Genomic DNA, 20,867 nt, shown 5'->3' with positions numbered 1-20,867 from the left:
TCTAATCCCAACTCACTTCATAAGCTTCTTGTTGGAAAAGTAGGGGCAAGGAGTATTGTGTGTGTTCAGTGCCATGAGTTTTTAATAAAAATAATAAAGGTTGTATATAAAGTAAAACAAGATAAAATAATCCTTTCATCCCAAAGAATAAATCAAAATTAGCCAAAAAACCTCATTTTTTAAACCTCCACTCAGAATATAGATAACCCCAACCCCATCTTGCTAATGAAGTCGAGTGACCCGCCACAAGCCATGCCCCATGGTCTCTGAGAGACAAAACCACACTCCTATGGCACTCCAAATATCTAACTTTAAGCAACAGCCCTGTTTCCTAGTTGCTCCAAGAACAACTGAAGTTCTCAGCCCTAAAAGTTGCATAGCCCAGCCCTAACTGTCATTTTGGTGAATATGGATTTGTTCCAAGGCAGACACAAAACTCTCCCACTACTTCCATATGTTTTAGAAAGTATCCAATTTCATTCTATGAGTAAAAGGAAAGTTGTCTGAGGTATGCTACCATTTACTGCTTTGTAAAGAGATCCCTCAATACATGGGAATTCTATAAAAACATGTTTTTAAAATGCCATAAACCTACCAAGTTTGGGGACAAAGTAGTGGACTATATATGTTTATTTATGAATAAAATTCCTAGAGGATAATATTCTCCTATGGTAGATACCTAGTTCATGGAACCTGACAAACAGACAACATAAACGGATACTCTGTCCCCTTTCTAAGGCCAAAAGACTGCTATTGCAACATTGGATAGATGAATGTATGGCCCCTTTCACTCAATGGATTGAAGAACTAATTGCACTAGCCACCAGTGAGTGGATTTCCTCTAGACATAGACTTTGTATGGACAAGTATCATGAAATAAGGGTCTCATTTATACAGAATACAGTGGATTATAAATTTCTGTATAAATTTGTCAGAAATATATGCTTCCATGATATTTTATAAGACAAGTAAATGTAGAATTGTAGCTGTTTATTGTTATAAAAGACATGTATTACTTTTTTGTCATCTTTGTCACTTGTTTATTATATCACTTTTTATGTGTACTCTTTGATAATGCATATATCACTAGCATTATTATTGTTATGGATTGTTCTTTTCTTTTGTTGCTATTAATTAAAAATAAATAATAAATAAATAATGCATTGGCATTCTAGTACTTTTAAAAATGAACAATTTGGCCGCTCATCATCACACCTGCAAATAATCTAGTATCCTGTAATTAACAATAGAACTCAATTGCTTGAGAGACTATGTACCTAAAGACATCAGAAACAACATTTAAGATTGGCACTAAGTCCCACAATATATATAGCAATCATGCCTAAATCATTTCATTCCTCACTACCCACATCAATGATGGAATCAATGACATTAAAATGATAGGCACAACTGGGAAATTGAAAATTGGCTTCTTTTTACATGCATGCACATTAAATGCACATTTTAATGCACATTAAAAAAGGAACAGGGCTTTGGTTCTTTACCCTAACCTTGTACCATCCTTCAAGTGCTATCATCCTGAAGTTTGGCTTGAGTTTTGCAAATAGACTTTTCTCCCCTTGAGGGCTTGCTTAATTTGAAAGATATTGTTCTGAAACAAATGATCTTTTGAAAAAAAAATACAACATGAATTAAGAGCCTCTAAATCTTGCCACAGATCCTTGAATCATAACTTTAGAGAGTTGAATGGTTTGGTTCATTTTTCTTTTTTTGGAATCCAAGTTCAGTCAAAGTTATTTTGTGACTATGCCCAAACATATTTTGGCCCTAGGAAGTTTCTTCTATTTGTCTCAGTTTTCAGGTTGTAAACTGGGTCTCTTCAGGGAGGCATGAAATATTATCCTAGTGGATAATGGAGAACAGCCCTCTCTTGGCCAGGATAACTTGTTGCACTGTTAGCTAGTTAAGGCTAGAGCAGCAGCTTGTTACTAAAAAAAAACAAATGTAGAGACATCCCGTGGCAGACAGAGCTTTTGTTTGTGAGTGCACAATCACTAGCTACAGGTCAAATGGAAGCCCATTCACTTGTTGCACTGCTGTTTTTCTTGTCTGCATTTCCAAGGACAGAATGAGCTTATCTATATTGCTTGTTGCTGCTATTTCCAGTACTTTTTGTTCAAACATGCAACATATTGGTTGCAGAATAGCAGTGGTGAAGGAGGAGAGATGTGAGCATACAAGCAATCAAGTGATGATGTACATAATACATCATGTATTGACCAAGTGTGATTGGACACACAAGGAATTTGTCTATGGTGCATTTGCTCTCAGTGTACATAAAGAAAAATAAAATAGAATACATTAATCAAGAAACATAAGATACAACACTTGGTGAAAGTCATAGTTTACTAATAAGCAATCAAATTATACTAGGAAACAGATAAAACAATATAAATCTTAAAGATACAAGCAACATGGTTATAGTCATAAGTGGGAAGGGATAAGTGGGAAGTAATGCATTTTTATTTTCAATAAATATGCATAAGATTTGGAATTACATGCTTGCAAACCCCTATCACTGGTTTCAAGGTAAATTTGCATTGAAAATTGACTACAAATCAGGCAGACTTATTAAATTGAAAGATAACTAGTTAGGTTAATCTTGCGTATTATTTAGAGATTAAGCTATCATATCCTTGCTTCTATTTAGTGGCTTTTTGCATTTGAGCTATGAAAATTGCAGTAGACATTGTTTTATCTCATTACTGAAGTAGAAATCCACACCCTAACCTTGTTCCATCCAAATGGTACAAGGTAGAAATCCAAATTATATAATCCCATAAAAGTAAAAGGGATTGAATCAAAATGAAACTGCTAAGGTGTTAGTTCATTACCATATTATACTTTGTTTCAAACTACATTTGTTCTTCTTTTCAATGAAGAGACATCCCTTGTTTCTAACATGTAAAACAGAATAACATATTTCTAACATGTTATTCTGTTAACTCCAAACCAACAATATACTTATATCACCAGGCTCATATATTTCTTATATTGATTTCTTCCTGTTACCTGTCTCTTAAGACAGCATCCCAACACAAAAGTGCCCCACACTACAAATATCAGCAGCTGCCTCAGATATCTGAGTGGGTGACTTGAAAGGATAATTAATGCTATTTAATTTATTATAATAAAATGTTTCAGGTCAATGTCAAATTAATAACACACTTTTATTTAAAGGGAAATACTAAATTCACAATCCAATTATTATAATAAGAATGATCACTAGTTCTCTTTTAAAATCTATTTGCTGCTAATGACCCACTTATTTTATTCCAGTGTCGTGTACTGATTCTTACATCTGTATTTCCACAGATAGCATATTTATTCATGAGTAAATTTTAAAACATAATTTTAGAATTCAGTGCTATGATATTTGGAAATAGAACAAGTCACAATTTTTAGCTTTTAAATGTCATCATACTGAAGGGATTGATTAGATGCAAAATTATGAGGTAATAGAGAGAAATTGTCATGAATTTAGGCAAATTACTTTTTGAACAGCACTGTACCCCTATATTTGGCAGGAAATGGAACTTTAGTAGCAAATTAATTAAATGAAGTCTCAACTGTCTGTAGAACATTGCTGATAAAATGTACATTTTCATATTTTCTGTTCAGAACAATTTAAAATTCTGAGTATCTGCTGCAATAATGTCCCAGGTTTATACTATTTTTATATTATTTTATTTATAAGACTGATAAAGGCACCCAACTCAATCAGTGTGCAGAGGCTTTACTGAGATTATTAGTAAAACTTTTATTTTTCACAAAATAAAGCTTCTTCAGATCAGTTATTAATGTATATTTTGTGCTTTACCAATCTGAGCAAAACAAATAGTCTATAAACAATGATAAAATTATTCAGTGTGTGTTGCATGCTTAATCTGCTAGGTTTTATGATTAAACAAATGCTGTCTGGAAAATATTGCACCAAGACATGAAATTTGAAATTTAATTAATCACCAGACATGTCTTATTTTAATTGTTAATTATCATTCCTCAATTCATGCTGGCAATAGATGCAAAAATATCAGAATACTTTAAAAATCTATATAAATTTGAAGCAGCATTATCTATCATTCCATTGAATATCATTTACATCTGTGACCCTTTTAAGTCAACACACTTGGTATGGTGCTCTCAATGGAGCTGGTTTGGAAATTGCAACTAGCACAAAATGTTACATGTTTTCCCCAAAATAAGGCCTAATCAGAAAATAAACCCTAGTTGGATGTTTATAGCATGCTCCTAATATAAGCCCTACCCCAAAAGTAAACCCTGGTTAAGGTCATCATCAGCTGGGGTGTGTGGCCAGCACAGGAGGCAGTGAGGGAGCAGGGGTTGATGGAGTCCGGCAGCAGCCGCAGCCCATGCAGCATAAGTGAGTTGATGACCTGTCCAAGTAGCAGGTGGAAGCAGAGGCAGGTGGAAGCAGAGGCAGGATGGGGGAGGCACATGATCCAAACACACCACATGAGCCATGAGAAAGGTGAGAGTCAGTGGGCTGGAGTGGGTGGGTGGCCACAGGAGGCTTGTCTTCATGTCTCTTGGCTTGGCTGCAACCTATGTAGCACATCCAGATTGCCTGCTTCCCCCCCCCCCATGCCTCTGCCTCTGCTGCTGGTGCTGCCACATGAAGATGAGCCTCCTGCAACTGGCTCTCCACTCCAGCCCACTGACTCTCAGCTTTTCCACAGCCCATGGAGTGTGTCGGGATTACGTGCCTCCTCCCCTGTGCCTCTGCTGATTGGACAAGTAATCAATTCATCTGCGCTGTGTGGGCTGCACAGCCACGGTGTGCCAATCAAGGGGCTAGTGGGCTGCAGCTGGAGCTGCTGCCAGACACCATTGGCCCCTACATGCTCTCCTCCTTTTCTGTCCGTGCTTGGGAGTGATGCGCCCAGCCAGGCTGATCACCCTGATATCGTGTTTCCCTGAAAATAAGCCCTAATGCTTATTTAGGAGCCCAACAAAATATAAGATCAGATCTTATTTTGGGGAAAACATGGCAGGTTGCTGAAGATGAAAGAAGATTATTTGATGAAACTTGGTTGGAAAAAAAGTTAGATAATTAGTTCCTCCTGCAGACCCTTTTGGATATGTTCAGATTGGAGTCAATAAAGGCATGCTTCAAATGTGAGATGCAAGAAAGCTGATAGATAGTAGCCTTCCACTGATTGAAAAGTAAAAGAAAGTTTTGTAAGTAAGAAGTGCTGATGTCAGATCTCACAAGTTGTAGGGCCTTGCAAAGAAAATACTAGCACAATGTGCCATTTCTGTGAATCTGAAAATACAGTGCTTGCTAATAATAGGGTAGAATCCTCTATGTTTAGTAAAGGAGAAATATTTACCCATTTACCAGATTGAGAGTCTGATTCTGTCCCAAGTTAATTCTTAATCTTATCCTGAGCATTTCAACCATCCTGTTGTGGTGCTTATGAGCTGTTGAAATGAGAGATCCATGTAACATCTCTGTTAATACATGAAGCTGAGCTTCTTCTTTTTTTTTAATTAATTTTTTTTAATTTTTAATTTAAAACAAATACAGCATCTTTCTTTACATGCTATAGAAAGTGTATCAGTTGGTTACAAATAGACTTTCGTGCATCTCTTCCACAGTCAACAAACATAATTCATGTTAACTCGAGCATTTTAACTCAAATATTCATACATGTCACCATAATCATATATCCATTTTCATTTGACAATAATTATTATTAAAATAATAATAATAATAATAATAATAATAATAATAACTCCGCCGTTGCCGGTCCCAAGCCCGGATGAGAAAGGAGGAAGGTTGGGATCAGGTTGGCATCTGGTCCCGTAAAAAAAACCCCGCCAACCCATACAATATGGTGAAAAAAACGAATAAGAATTCCATACCGCATCGGTCGTCGCGCGGGTTAACAAGGGCCGCGGCGGATGTTGGGGTCCCTGGACATCCGTCGACAAGTGGGCTACAAGTGGACCAGCCAACAAAACGACAAAAATATAGTGCAGATGAAAACCGTGCCATAATGGCCTGTTACTACAACTCAGAGCCAGAAAAAAGAGGATATTTAAAGCGAATGTATGAATTATGGAAACAACAATATCCAGATTCAAATGTTAGTGAACAACGACTAGCAGATCAAAGGCGATTTATTATACGGAATAAAGTGTTTAGTGAAGTTGAACATGAGGAAATTCAGGCAAATTGCAAAACCCAAAAAACAATATCACAAGCGGAAATAACTGAGATTCAAGACACAACTAAAGACACTATAGTAGAACTCCCAGAAGAAGCTCTCAGGGAGGAAATAACATCACCACCACTAGAACCAGTTATCACTGAACCAACTGATGAACTAACTCAAAAACAAAAAGAATTGAAGGATAAGATCATGGAGCATTTTCTGCTTAATGAGGAAAGGCAACGTTTACCATCACTAAAAACTGTGCCTAAGAAAATTTTGGCCCCTATCATGAAAATGGTTAATGCAGTGTTTTCAACAATTGAACCGGGATCCATCTTGGAAACAAACCAGTTAATGTACAGCGCAGCTGTAATAGTCACTAATGAACTAGGCATTAAAATTAAAGTACCTAGTCACACAACAGAAAAAGCATCAAAGCCAAAGTGGAAAATCCGTCTAGAACAAAAAATCAAAAAATTAAGGGCAGATGCTAGTAACTTAAAGAACATGCATGAGCAATGGCTTAAAAACAACAAAATCATAGATCGGCTAATCAGAAGATATAGATTGGATACAAGAAACATCAATGAAGCTGTAGAGATTGTAAAACAGCAGATAACAGCAACAGCTAGAAAAATTGAAAGATATGAGGCACGAATCATCCAATATAAACAAAATCAGCAATTTCGATCAGACCAACGGCGCTTTTATCAAAGTCTTAATGTGAATGGTGACACCAAAAGTGAAAAACCAGAAAAAAAGGCCACAGTTGAATTCTGGAAAGAATTGTGGGAAAATGCAAAGGACTACAACAAGGAAGCAAAGTGGATACATGACTTTGAGAAAAGCATTGGCAACAAACAAATGCAAGTATTAGAAATAACAACTGAGATGATCAAAAATCGAGTTAAAAAGGTAAAGAATTGGACATCACCTGGAAAGGACCAATTACATGGTTTCTGGCTCAAATATCTGACCAGTTTACATGCAATATTGGCCAGGCAACTGAATGAAATTTTACAAAAGGGCCAAATTGATGAATGGTTGACAACTGGAAAAACATACTTGATTCAGAAAGATCCAACTAAAGGAACAACACCTGAAAACTACAGACCAATAACATGCTTGCCAACAACCTTCAAATTACTCACAGGCATTATTGCAGATAACATGATGGATTATTTGGAAACAAACAACATCTTGCCAGTAGAGCAAAAAGGCAACAAAAGAAGGAGCAGGGGCACAAAAGATCAGCTTCTAATTGATAAAATGATATTAGAAAATTGTAAGAACAGAAAAACGAACTTGAATATGGTCTGGATTGATTACAAAAAGGCATTTGACTCACTGCCACATAGTTGGATCATAAAATGCTTAGAAACAACTGGCATTAGCAAAAATATTACATCCTTTACTGAAAAGGCAATGAAACAATGGAGAACTGAGTTGGCAGTAGGGAATGAGAGCTACGGAATGGTTAATATCAAGCGAGGAATTTTCCAGGGTGATTCACTTTCACCTCTTCTCTTCATCATCGCAATGATCCCACTATCAGTAATCTTTAAAAAAATGAAATTAGGCTACCAAACAGCCAAAAAAGCTGAAAAAATTTCGCATTTACTATATATGGATGATTTGAAACTCTACGGAAAGTCAGAAATAGAAATCCAATCATTGACAAATACAGTCCGAGTATTCAGCACCGATATTTCAATGCAGTTTGGCATGGAAAAATGTGCCACTGTATCCATAAAAAGAGGCAAAATCACTGCATCTGAGGGAATTGAAATGCCCAATGGCCAACTAATTAAATGCAAAGAAAATGAAGCCTACAAATACTTAGGCATTCTGCAGTTGGATAACATCAAGCATGGAGAAGTAAAAACTATTGTCAGACGAGAGTACACCAACAGAGTTAGGAAAATTTTGAAATCTAAATTGAATGGTGGAAATACAATCAAGGCCATAAATACCTGGGCAATACCAGTTATAAGATACACAGCTGGCATAGTTAACTGGACACAAGCTGATTTGGACCTTTTGGACCGAAAAACCAGGAAACTAATGACAATGCACTACAGTTTACATCCACGTGGTGATACTGATAGATTATATCTGCCCCGAAAATCAGGTGGCAGAGGATTATTACAAGTGAAGCAAACAGTTGAAGAAGAAAAACATGCACTGGCTGATTATTTAAAAGAAAGTCAAGAACATCTATTAATCGAAGTAAAGAACAAAAATCTACTGAAGGCCCAACAGACGAAACAAGAATACAGAAAAGATGTGATAAAATCAAGAATGGAGAGTTGGCAGAACAAAGCACTGCATGGTCAATTTCTGGAAAAAATAAAAGATAAAGTGGACAGTGAACAAACTTGGTTATGGTTAAAAACAGGTACATTAAAGAAAGAAACAGAGTCACTAATCCTGGCTGCGCAAGAACAAGCTATCCGCACAAATGCCATTAAGGCCAAAATCGAAAAATCCTCTGATGATGCCAAATGCAGACTTTGCAAAGAAGCTGATGAAACTGTTGATCACATACTCAGCTGCTGTAAAAAAATCGCGCAGACTGATTATAAATTGCGGCACAATTCAGTAGCACAAATGATCCATTGGAATTTGTGCAAAAATTATAATATCAAAACAGCAAAAAACTGGTGGGAACATCAGCCTGAAAAAGTCACCGAAAATCAGATGGTCAAGATCTTGTGGGATTTCCGTATACAAACCGACAAAATACTGGCACATAATACACCAGACATCACACTGGTTGAGAAAAATAAGGTCACAATCATAGACATCGCAATACCAGGTGATAGCAGGGTCGCTGAGAAGGAACATGAAAAAATCGCAAGATACCAGGACTTAAAAATCGAAATTCAACGACTATGGCACAAACCAGCAGTGGTAATTCCAGTGGTAATTGGCACACTGGGTGCTATTCCAAAAGCACTGGAATTACATTTAAAACAGTTAAAAATTGACAAAATCACCATCAGTCAAATGCAAAAAGCCGCACTGCTTGGATCTGCACGTATATTACGAAAATACGTTACGACGTCCTAGGCCCCTGGGTGGGGCCCGACTAGTAACCAATGCCAAATCCGGCGAAACAACTGGCCGCTGTGATACAATTGTGTAATAATAATAATAATAATAATAATAATGATAATGATAATAATTTTTGTTTCTTAAACAATACATGCCCACACCAGTGGGAAAAGAAAAAATAAAAATAAAAAAACAAAGAAGACAAAAAGAACAAAAAACAAGGCAGGGGAAAAAAAACAAAAACAAAAGAGAAACAAAAAAAACAAAAAAACCACAGGTATATATTATAAAAAAAGTATATCAGCTGGTTACAACATGTTTTGGTGCATCTCTTCCATTAATTCATATTAATTCAAATATCTTAACTCAAATGTTTACCATATTGACATCATTATACCTCCACTTTTAGTTGACTACAGTTATTTAAATATCCTTCATCCTTAAATATGCCAAAGATTTAATCCATAACCACATGCTGACATTTCATTTACTTGTTTGTAAAATCCTCTATTAACATCAAATCCTCATATCCTATTTTAGCTGAACATCCATAATATTTAATACCAAAAATTCCATCTTCCATGCAGTAGTTTATTATCATTCTCCCTTCTTTATGTAATTATATCGTATATCGTAACATTTTCCCCATATTAGTTAACATTTAACTGTATATATTTTATTTTATTTTTAATAGTGATAATTATTGTGATTAATAACCTTTGTATATGGTCCAAAAATATTTCCAACCTTCCCTTCTCATATCCAATTATTATTTATCATATCAACTCCACATTATATACATTACTATCAATAACAATTATTATTCAGCTATGTCTATTACAAATAAGAGTAATTAGATTTAGCTAATTTTGAATTGTATTCTTTTCATCTATCAGCCTATGTCTCTCCAATAACAAAACCTCCTTAGTCCTATTGCCATTCGTGGAACAAGTTTACCAAATGTTTTTATAAGCAAGTCCAAACAGGAATATCTTCGCACCTTTTTGCTTAGGATGCCTCTGATGTAATAATAATAATGACGTTGTCCTAGGCTTGTTGCACTTTTCAGCTTGTCTTTAATTCTGAAGGGTGGTATCGAAAATTCTGCAAATGATGTTTCATAAAGTATAGATTCTTTAATGCTTCTCATTCCTCCTGCGCTCTGTCTTTTGAAATAAATCTTCTGTATGGCTGCCCCCCTTTCAAGCGTTGCATCTCTTTCTCCCTCCGAAGTAAACCAGACGCCCGGCGTGTCAGCAAGTTGAGAAACTTCATTTCTGACATTCTTCATTTGTATTTCAGGAACATTCAAACATTCAACGTTCTCACTTTTTTCTTCATATTTTAATGTTAAATAGTCCAGCTTTTTTTCAAATCTTTCATGTGTCAAACAACTTTTGAAATGCGGAGAAAATCATTTGAAACGAATCATTTGAAGCATGTATAGACGCCATGTTGTGACGCAGCTAGAAGCTTTAAGATATTTGCAAGTAAGAACATGCTGGGAGCTGTGAGATCTTATTTGATCTTAGACCAACACAGCCAAGCAATAAAAGTGTCAGATTGTAAGAAGCCAAATTGTAGTAAATTGGTTTACAGCCCACTTAAGGAGGGTCAGAGGGAATGTTGGAGTAATCTTTCCTTTATCCACGTAAATAGCATTTAAAACATTTAAGAAATAGGGTAACCACCGGCCATAAACCCATTAAAAAAAATCAATTCGCCGCTAGATTCTTCTGTTCTTTGGTTTCAATTAGCTTAAATTTTAATGCGGACCGTATCTCTTTGAGTAATAAAATCAGCTTACCAGTTGAAACCACTCCCACCATTCTTAGGGGCAACCTGCAGTTTCGGTTAGCTTACAGCTAATCCAGAAGGAACTGGCAAATGAGGTTAAATTCCAAGCCCCCCAGAGACTTGCGAACGTCTCTGAGGTCACTGGATCTCCCCCAACCTTTCACTGTCTCTCTGGGACAGCTAGGGTCCGAAATGACCCATCCAATTTCCTTCGGAATAGGGGAATTTCAGGAATAGCCTGAAACTCCGTCTTCTCACTGCTAAGCCCCGCCTTCTTCCCATGAAGCTGAGCTTCTGATCACCCAAAGAGGATATTACATCTCTCTCTAACTGACACTAACTCTTCCATTGGGTTCCCATCTTATTAGAGCATTTCTAAGGCATCACACGCCTGGAACTACCGTATTTTTCGGAGCATAAAACACACCTTTTTTCTTCAAAAAAAAGGCTGAAAATCTGGGTGCGTCTTATACACTAAATACAGCATTTTTTTGCCTCCCGAAGCCCCGCCCCTTCACAAAAATGACTGTGCGTACCCTTATAGAGGCTTTCAGAGAGTTCCTGGGGGGCTGGGGAGGGCAGAAATGAGTGAAAAATGGGCCATCCCCCCCCCCCCCAGCAGCACTCTATAAGCCTCCATAAGGCTATGCATGCAATTTTTTTTGACAAAAGCAGGCTCATTTTCGCGAACAACAGGTTGTTTTTTGCTCGTTTTTGCCCCCCCCCCAGGAGCACTCTGCAAGCCCCCCCCAAGGCTATTTATGCCTTTTATTTGAAAAAAAATGGGCTGTTTTGGGGAGGTTTGCAGAATGCAAAAACTTTTTTTTTAAGTTAGAGCAGTGGTTCTCAATCTTTCCAATGTCACGCCCTTTAATACAGTTCCTCATGTTGTGGTGACCCCCAACCATACAATTATTTTCGTTGCTACTTCATAACTGTAATTTTGCTACTGTTATGAATCGTAATGTAAATATCTGATATGCAGGATGTATTTTCATTATTACAAATTGAACATAATTAAAGCATAGTGATTAATCACAGAAACAATATGTAATTATATAGAAATCTCTCCGCATGGGCCTGAAGGGCGGAGACAAGGTGGGGCCGGGGGTGGGCTGGGGGGTTGTGAGAAAAGCCGCGCTAAGAGCCGGGCCTGATTTCTCGGTCGGAGGAGTCCAGAAAGCTGAGGCTCTCCGTAAGCCGAGAGTTGTTCTTGGCAAGCAGCCGAGGGACACGGAAGGCCTGCGATAGTGCCGACGCCTCAATTACTGCCTGGGGCTGAGATGAGGGTTCGGTTAGTGGTGTCCCGGTTCCTAAGACCATTGAAAATATGTGTTTTCTGATGGTCTTAGGTGACCCCTGTGAAAGGATCATTCGACCCCCAAAGGGGTCGCGACCCACCAGTTGAGTTCTGCTGAGTTAGAGTGATTGATGAGAATTACATTGATCAAGTGCTGTGCCAGTAGAAACAAGATTTCCTTGTCCAGCACATGGATAAATACACCTCGAAACATCTACTTATCTACCTACTCTCTCTCTCTCTCTCTCTCTACCTACCTACTGCATTTCTCTCTCTCTCTCCCTCTACCTACCTACCTACCTACTCTCTCTCTCTCCCTACCTACTGTATTTCTCTCTCTCCTTCTACCTACCTACCTACCTACCTACCTATCTACTCTCTCTCTCTCTCTCTCTCTCCCTACCTACTGTATTTCTCTCTCTCCCTCTATCTACCTACCTACCTACTCTCTCTCTCCCTACCTACTGTATTTCTCTCTCTCCCTCTATCTACCTACCTACTTTTTTAAAAATTTGCCTCTTCAAAACCTTCGTGTGTCTTATACTCTGAAAAATACTGTAAATCTATGGAAATTAGAGACTCATTTCAGAAACCTTATCTCTAGAGTTGCTCTATAAACCTGGGCTCACATTCTACATTAAGCAATGATTTGTTCACTAAACAAGTTAAGTTACACCCAGGTTGTGTTTACACCAACTCACTAAGCCATAATATGTGGCGCTCTCTCACACACACACACACGCGCACACACACACACACACGGCAGCCGCGTCCACAAAACATGATAACTCAGAACCGACCCAGGATGACTGACATCGATATAGGAACCCTGTTATTGTGTTGACAGGAATATTTTGCTAGGAGAACGTAGCGTTTGCGCATGACTGAAAGCGAGATCCCAGCCCCAGAAAGTTCTTCTACCGCGGACGGCTCGTGGGGGGTAGTCGCTCACCTGGGGCGGTTGCTGGGAATGCGCCTCCTCTGTCCTCCGGAACCGCGCAGTCCCCTGCTGAAGCATTCAACGCTCGGAAAGGCCAAGCGCAGGCAGGGAAAGCACCTTCTCCGACGACGCGCGTTGGTTCACGCAACTTGAGTGGGATCGGAATGGCGGGCAGAGGCGGCGAGAGGCGTGACGGGCCTTCGCCAGCTCTCAGCAGGTTCTCAATCAGGAAACTTTTGCCCCAATTGCCAAACCCCGGAGCCACGGGCAAACCGAAAAGAGCGGTTGACCTCCCGCAGTGCCAAGGGAGAGCGCTCGGAAGCATGGCCGAGAGGAGAGAAGGCGAACCGCAGTCCTGGCCTCGAAACGGAGACGGGGTTTGCCTCCTCCCGCTGCCGCCTCCTCCCGCTGCGGCCCTTCGCAGGCGATCATGAGGCGGGAGCCTGGGGAATTTGCCGGGCGATTCTCCGCGGACTGCCAGCACCTTCTCTGGAGAGTCGGCAAGTGGGTGGAAGGTGTGTCCGACCTCATTAATTTCTGTCAAAGGTCCTTAAGGCAGGATAGACATGGGCGACAATGAAAGGCGCTGCTGAGGGCGTTAAGGAACGGAGCGGGGGCGCCGTCTGTCATTGGATGGGCATCGGCCTTCCTAAACACCATTGGATCCTAGGCACCTAGTCAGGCTGAAAGGTCTCCCAAGCTCCCATCTGTTTTTCCGCTAAGGCGCTGCAGGACCCGCCGAAATCAAGAGGCAAAGGTCGGGCGTCCCCAAATTCCCAGCCGCGCATTCCGTTTGTCGGTTTCTTCCTCCAAAGTTTCTTCGCCAACTTCTGCGAAAAACGGGAGTCTTGGGCGGGGGGAGGAGTCGAGGCCCTTCTGAAATCGAAGGGAGCCGTCCAAAGGATCTGCGCGTTGCCTGAATTTCAACATCAGCCTTTTTGGCTGAAGTTTCCGTTGGCCAGAGGACTCTTGGATGGCTGGCTCTTCTGTACCAGACTTTGCCGATATGCGTTGTAAGGGAGCTTAGGAGACGGAGGATCTTATAAACATTGATAAATAAATCAACTTATATATTAAGTTATAGTTCTGATGAAGGAACGTTCCTTCTGCAATTTTTTTCATGGCTGCATAAATTCTGGCTTACAGTGGAGAAATCCAGATGTTGGCTACAGGGCAAAGCACCCTAATCTTGTTTTTCTTAATAGATAGAAAAAAAGGATGGGAGATGATGTGAAAGCATAACAATGGAAGCTGACCCAAGAACCCCATTTTCTGACCCCCAGAAATCTTAGTGTTACTTCATTGACCTAGAATTGTTGGCCATTAGTTGAAGATAAAGTGAAATTCTGGAGGTCTCTAAATAAGCATCTGAGTATGGCATGGGTGGATGCAGTAATCAGTATATAGAACCTCCACAAACAGATGAGCAGGTGTATTAGAAAACTGTGTTTCCATGATGTTAGTGAGGAATTCTGGGAGTTCAGGTCCATATATCGTAAAGTTGCCAAAGTTGAGAAGCACTACTATAATGGACTAAATTGGATCAAATGGTCACTATGATAGAGTGCTCGACTAAGAGGATGGGGTCCAGATTCTGGTCTATGGAAGTGACTTTGAACAAGATATCTTTTCTTAGCCCAACTTGTTCCAGGAACAACTGTGAGGATAAAATACTAATTACCTCACTTCCACTCCTGAATGAATAACAGAATCTAAACCAAATAAATAAATATGAGGCCAAACAGAATATTCTCTTTTACATTGCTTTTTTAAAAGACTTTTAAATTTTAAATCAGGGAAGCTGGGCATATGTATGAATATAAATGTTCATTTAATTATTTTTGTTTATTTTTGAAATACACTTAACAAAAGTACATTTAGTGACCATTCAAAGTTACAATGGCCTCAAAACGACATGCAATTTTTCACATGTATGACCTTTGTAGCATCCCCATGCTCATGTGATCAAAATTCAGATGCTTAGCAACTGGTTCATGCTTATGACTGTTTCTGTGTCCCATGGTTATGTGATCATCTTTTGCAACCTTTTGACAAGTAAAATCAATGGGGAAAGCAGATTCACTTAACAACTGTGTTACTAACTTATCAACTGCAGTGATTCACTTAACTACAGCAAGTAAGGTCATAAAATGGGGCAAAACTCACTTAACAATTGTCTCACTTAACATAAATGTTGGGCTCAATTGTGGTCGTAAGTCAAGGACTACCCGTATATTATCCTCTCATATAATGAAATACTTTTTTTGCAAGAAGAGAAGATAAATACCATCCACATTATACTGGTAGCTGGGAGGAAGCTATTATTTCAGCTGAAAGTAAAAAAAAAAAAAAAGGAACACATTCAAATTTCCCTGTTATTTTTTATCAGCATTTCAGAAGAAAATCCAAAGCATGAAATGAAGGTGAATAGGATTGGAGTGAAGTGGTGTTCATGGCCATCTAAAGGAAGGCTCCATAAGATTATTTATTCATGTTGCACCACAGAAATGTGCCTGCAACTGATTTTTTTAGCTCACTTAACTCCACTTCTAGGTCAAAACTACAAACACACACACACACACACCTATACAGTGTATTAAAACATTACGTACCTGTTCTAACCCTCTCCCCCGTCCAGTAACGAAAGCCGAGACAAGCTTAACTGGAATGTACTTTAATAGCAAGAAACCAAAACCTCGGTGGCTGAAAGCAAAGCATAACAAACAGATAAGGACCTTGGCAGCAACTCAGACAAACCTTGGCAGCAATCCAGCCTGCCAAGTTAGTTACAACAGTTGTCTTTAGTCAATGCGTTGACTTCTGCAAGAGGGGCGTGTGCACAATTAGCCTTTTTATAGTCTGGAGAGGAGCCTAATGACCATCAGCTGAGTGCAATTACCTCCTGTACTTGCGTAACTGTTCCTGACGCCTATTAGCTCTTCGATTCCAGGCATCCAGGAACAACTCATGTGCATGCACGGGGGCAGGGTGCACATGGGGGTCACATGTGCATGCATGGGGAGCAGAGTGTTCAGGGGAGATTGTGCACATATTGCATTATGGGTGCAGGTGAGGGCGGGCGCTGTTGGCACATGACAACAAAAAGATTAGCCAGCACTGACAGATCTTCTCCAGTGATCTGTTACTAACTTAATTTGTGAGATCTTCCAATGGCACATCTATTGCTGCTATAATCAAATCCATGTGCCTTACTGAAGGTTGTCATCTTCTAATCTTTTCTTTCACCTTTTGTATTATTAGTCTTCTCAAGAGATAGATCATATACTGTATTTTTCACTCCATAAGACACTATTTCCCCCCAAAAGTTGGTAGAAATATTTGTGCATCTTATGGAGAAAATATGGGTGACAGACAGCAGCAGCCAATGGCGGCAGCAATCCTCACTGCCTAGAACAGTTGATTGGAAGTATTCTGGGAGGCTGATCCAACTGCCGATCAGCTCCTCGCCGGCTAAGGCTCCAGTGTTCCCTGACGGAGGCAGCAGACATTGAGGAGGCAGCAATTGCAGTGTTTCTGGTCTGCCAGCCCACTGATTGGCAAGGCTATGGGAAGCCTGGATCCAGCCATTACCCAGCTGACCAGTGGTGGATGCAATGGAGCACAGCCCTGATGAGCCATGTGCTAGGGCTGCAATAATGTGCTGAAGCTGACCAGGCTCTTTGCTGTTTGCTGCAAGGACGCTAGCCAGATGCTGGGAGGCAGGGGCAAATTTTTTTTCTTGTTTTCCTCCTCTAAACCTAAGTTGCATCAGGAGCATCTTATGGAGCAAAATATGGTAATTTGTCCATAATACGATAATTTGAGTCTTGTCATCAGTGAGTTATTTCAGTTGGTTCATTCTTGATCCACTAGTTTGTTTTCTTGGCTACTTTGGTATTCACAAGAATCTTCTCCAACATCAACATTCAAAAACATCAATATTCTTTTTCTCCTATTTTTTTAAAAAATCCAACTTTCACTTCTGCAAGTATCATAGAAAACTGTTGTCTGTGCATCTAATCTTTATAGGTATATACACATTAAAGCATCTGAATATGTTTCTTACTATACATCCTTTATCCCACTAAGTGCTAGGCTGCAGTGTATTTCTTGACTGTTTGATCCCTTACTGTTCATAGCTAATCAAAAAGGCAAAGCTATCATCCATTTCAATCAAGGGTGAAATGCTACCAGTTCAGCCCAATTCACCCAAACTAGTAGTAAAAATGCTACTGGTTCACCCAAACCGGTAGAAAAAAAAATGAAACCGGTTTTTCCGATGATTAGCTATGACATGCGACCAAACTGGTAGCAAAGGTAAGGGGATTTTGCCCCTGATTTCAATATCTTCATTGTCAGTTGTAAAGCTAGTTGTTGTAACTGTTGTCATAGGTTTGGTCTTAGTCAGATTGTTTTATTGTGCTAGATGACTTTCATTATTAGAGTTTGCAGATCCATTCATTTTCATCTGTCAGAGTAGTGGAACTAGCTTCTTCCTGCACTATTAAAACCACATAAAACCTTTCATCAAGTGTCAGATCCCTAAAAGCGATACTGCCATTCAATTGGGAGGAAGGGAGCCTCGGAGTTAAATCATTAGCTACATCTGAAACAATTGAGTTTTACAACTTTACAACTGGTTTCCTGTCACCAGGAGACTGAAGGTTCCAACATCTCTGGAGGGATGTTTATGGTAGCCATGAGTCTTTACTTTCTCAAGTTAGGAGAGGAGCCATTACATCGAGCTTTTCGGTACACCATTGGAAGATTTAGTTGTGCTGGGAACAGATAATTCTGGAGAAGGTCCATATTCTGTATGTGGTTTTGATTCAGCTGGAATGAGCTGTGTAAAAATTGAATAAAATGAATAAAAATTAAAATAAGATACAATGAATTCCATACTACCTTGAAGGCATATAATCAGTCAATAAACTCTATGAGAGATCAATAACCATAGGCATACATATCTTAACCAGAAAAATGATCAACTGTGTGTAATGTTGCATGTTTCATCAGCTGTCTTTTCTTGTAGACATTGCATCAGTCATATTATCCCCAAATTTTACCAATTTTCTGTAAATCTATCTCTTAATTACACAATTGATCTTGCCATTTATAATCATATTCATTTTCATTATAGTACATGTTAGAATAAAGCGTACTTTATGTTTCTGAAAATTCCAAGTGCAAAATTTTCTTCTTAAATGCAACTCTTATTCTGATATAACATCATACCTTATTACAAGTTAGGGAAAATAAAATGGTCACATATTTGTAATTGTTTTACTTTTACTTGTATATGTTTACTGGGAAATATATCCCAGTGACTCAGTGGGCTTTACTGTCTTTACTTTCAGCATAGGTTTGCAATCTTATAGCATAATTCTATCCATGTCTATTTATTTATTATATTTATTTATATTCTATGAGCAACATGCAATTCCACATATCCATAATATTTTGAACTTAAACTGATGGAGATTGAAAAGTCTATAAGGTGTGTTCTTATTGTCACATGAGATAGGCCACTGACATTTTTTGAAAGAGATGAAATTCTCCTGTAATATTTATTATACTATTGTAATATTTGTCATTCTTTTAAAAAGAAACCACATTAGATTCTAGCAGTATCATATTGATTTAAAATGATTAACAGTTTCATGCATTAATCTGTTTGTCACAATAAAGCTTTTATTTTTGCACTGAAAAATATGTATTAGTCAAGAAGTTGTATTTTAGTCCAAAATTCTTTTCCAGACTTGTGAACAATTTTTTATCTCACCAAAAAGTATTATTTCTATCTTTTTCCTGTCATTATTACCCACTTGCCTGAGTCTTGTACAATTTGCATATGTTTAGACTTCAGGACATTAAAAAAAACCTTCTGTACCAGAAACTGATGGAGATTCCAATAGTGAAATTGGGTCTATTTGCAATGAATGTAAAGTTGGACTCCTGCATTAAAAAAAAGCAACTTGGAACAAACAAGACATTGAACAAGTTAATTATAATTTCATTGACTTTACCAGGCTTTGATTTTTATTTTCATATCTAACAGGCTCTGAAGTATTAAACATTGGCATTATGAGAAAAGAAAAAAAAGCAAGAAAAATCCTGGAGAACAGTCCTTGTTTTGCAACGTTCATTTAGGAGTGATTTATTAAGGACTACTGAATCGGGCTGATTAAAATGCATAAACAGCTTTGAACAGTAAACAACCATGTCTAAAGATGAAAAAAATAGAACCCACATGCTTGGCATAGAAATAGCCCTTAACAACATGGCCTATTGTTTAATAGATAGAAAGCCAAAGGTTGCTTGTAATCAAATTTGAAGTTTCCCATCACTTACTTATATAAATATTTCAATTTGTTATGGTTTTTTAAAAAGTGTTTCCTGACTTTCTCCTTACAGAAGCCTGCTTTCTTTGAACATCAGGTGGAGAAACAATTAAGAACTGGAAGTCAGAGCCAGATTTTTTTTTAAGGTGAAAGAATCATGTTGAAAACAAAGATTCCCAAGGATTAACAGATCCATACGTATTAGAGCCTTTTCAAATAGGAACATAAAAAATAGCTTTCTTTTGCAGCAGAAACAGATAAAAATCAGAAAGGATGCAATCTACCGTATTTTGGTACTGTCGAGCTTCGCAACCAATTTCTTTGTTTGCTATATTGATAATAAAAGTTCAAGGTGAGATATAATTAAAGACAGATATGATTATAAGCATTTCACCTATATATCTCTAGGACTGGATAATTAAATATGAATAAATAGATTACTTACTTTCCTTTGTTGAATGTAATTATAATTTTATTTTAATATTAAGTAGTATTACTTTATAAATTCTAAGAATTCTGGTTAATCCTGGAAAAAGAAGTGTGCTAGTACACAATTCTCAATTGCTGCCATTCCTCCATGGAATTGTTTGTGTGTTTGAAGGAAGCCGGAAGTGTCCCTACAAGACCGGTTGGGAAATAGCGGAGCTCATCGGACCCAGCCGGACAAACTGCTGCCAGGGGATCCTTGGATCAGAACTGTTTTGGAGGAACAGGGAAGAAGGAGAGACATCTCGAATGACCAAGAGGAACTGGCAGTTCCTCAGCAGGTCGGAGATAAAGCTGTCCAAAACTGACAACGGCGGTGGCAGCCATATTCAAATGACCGCTTCAAAGTTGGGGCAACCAGACCAAGCTGTTTGAGCAGGAGTGGTGTTGGAATAGAGTGTTGGATTTGGGCGAGAGAGTGACCAATCCAAAGATAAAGGAATTTTAAATTTGGATCTAAAAAGAGACCCAGAGTGGCTATTTGGCAATCAGGATCTTAATGGAGGAAGAAGGACAAAGCGGAGATTAAAACGGAAAAGCCCTAGAAGATTTTTGTTCCTAAAATTGGAGTTGGAGATGTTAAAAATAACTGAAGAACTAAGGGGGGATCCTTTCTTTTTCTTCCTTTTTTCTATTTTTTGAGGATTAAAAGTGGGTTTTGACAGCTTTTGACAGCCAATTGATCAGAGTGTGTACTATAGCCATCTACTGTGAGAAGAGAATGCTACAAGACCTAGAAGAGG

The 20,867-nt window shown here is 38.5% G+C and overlaps 1 protein-coding gene across 1 annotated transcript in view; it reads right to left on the bottom strand.

Moving 5' to 3' along the window:
• Positions 1-14,096, bottom strand: part of DBX2 (developing brain homeobox 2) — a 36,285-nt gene extending 22,189 nt beyond the window's left edge. The window contains exon 1 of the mRNA XM_087723552.1: positions 13,310-14,096. Coding sequence (XP_087579678.1) covers positions 13,310-13,622 — 313 coding nt within the window. The 5' untranslated portion in view covers positions 13,623-14,096. The remainder of the gene's footprint in view (positions 1-13,309) is intronic.
• Between the last annotated feature and the right edge of the window lie 6,771 nt (positions 14,097-20,867).

This window comes from Thamnophis sirtalis, unplaced genomic scaffold, assembly GCF_051295495.1.
Source record: "Thamnophis sirtalis isolate CommonGarterSnake01/CBP01778 unplaced genomic scaffold, rThaSir2_p1.2 scaffold_9, whole genome shotgun sequence".
Classification (NCBI taxonomy): Eukaryota; Metazoa; Chordata; class Lepidosauria; order Squamata; family Natricidae; genus Thamnophis; species Thamnophis sirtalis.
This window is presented reverse-complemented; position numbering and strand designations above follow the sequence as displayed.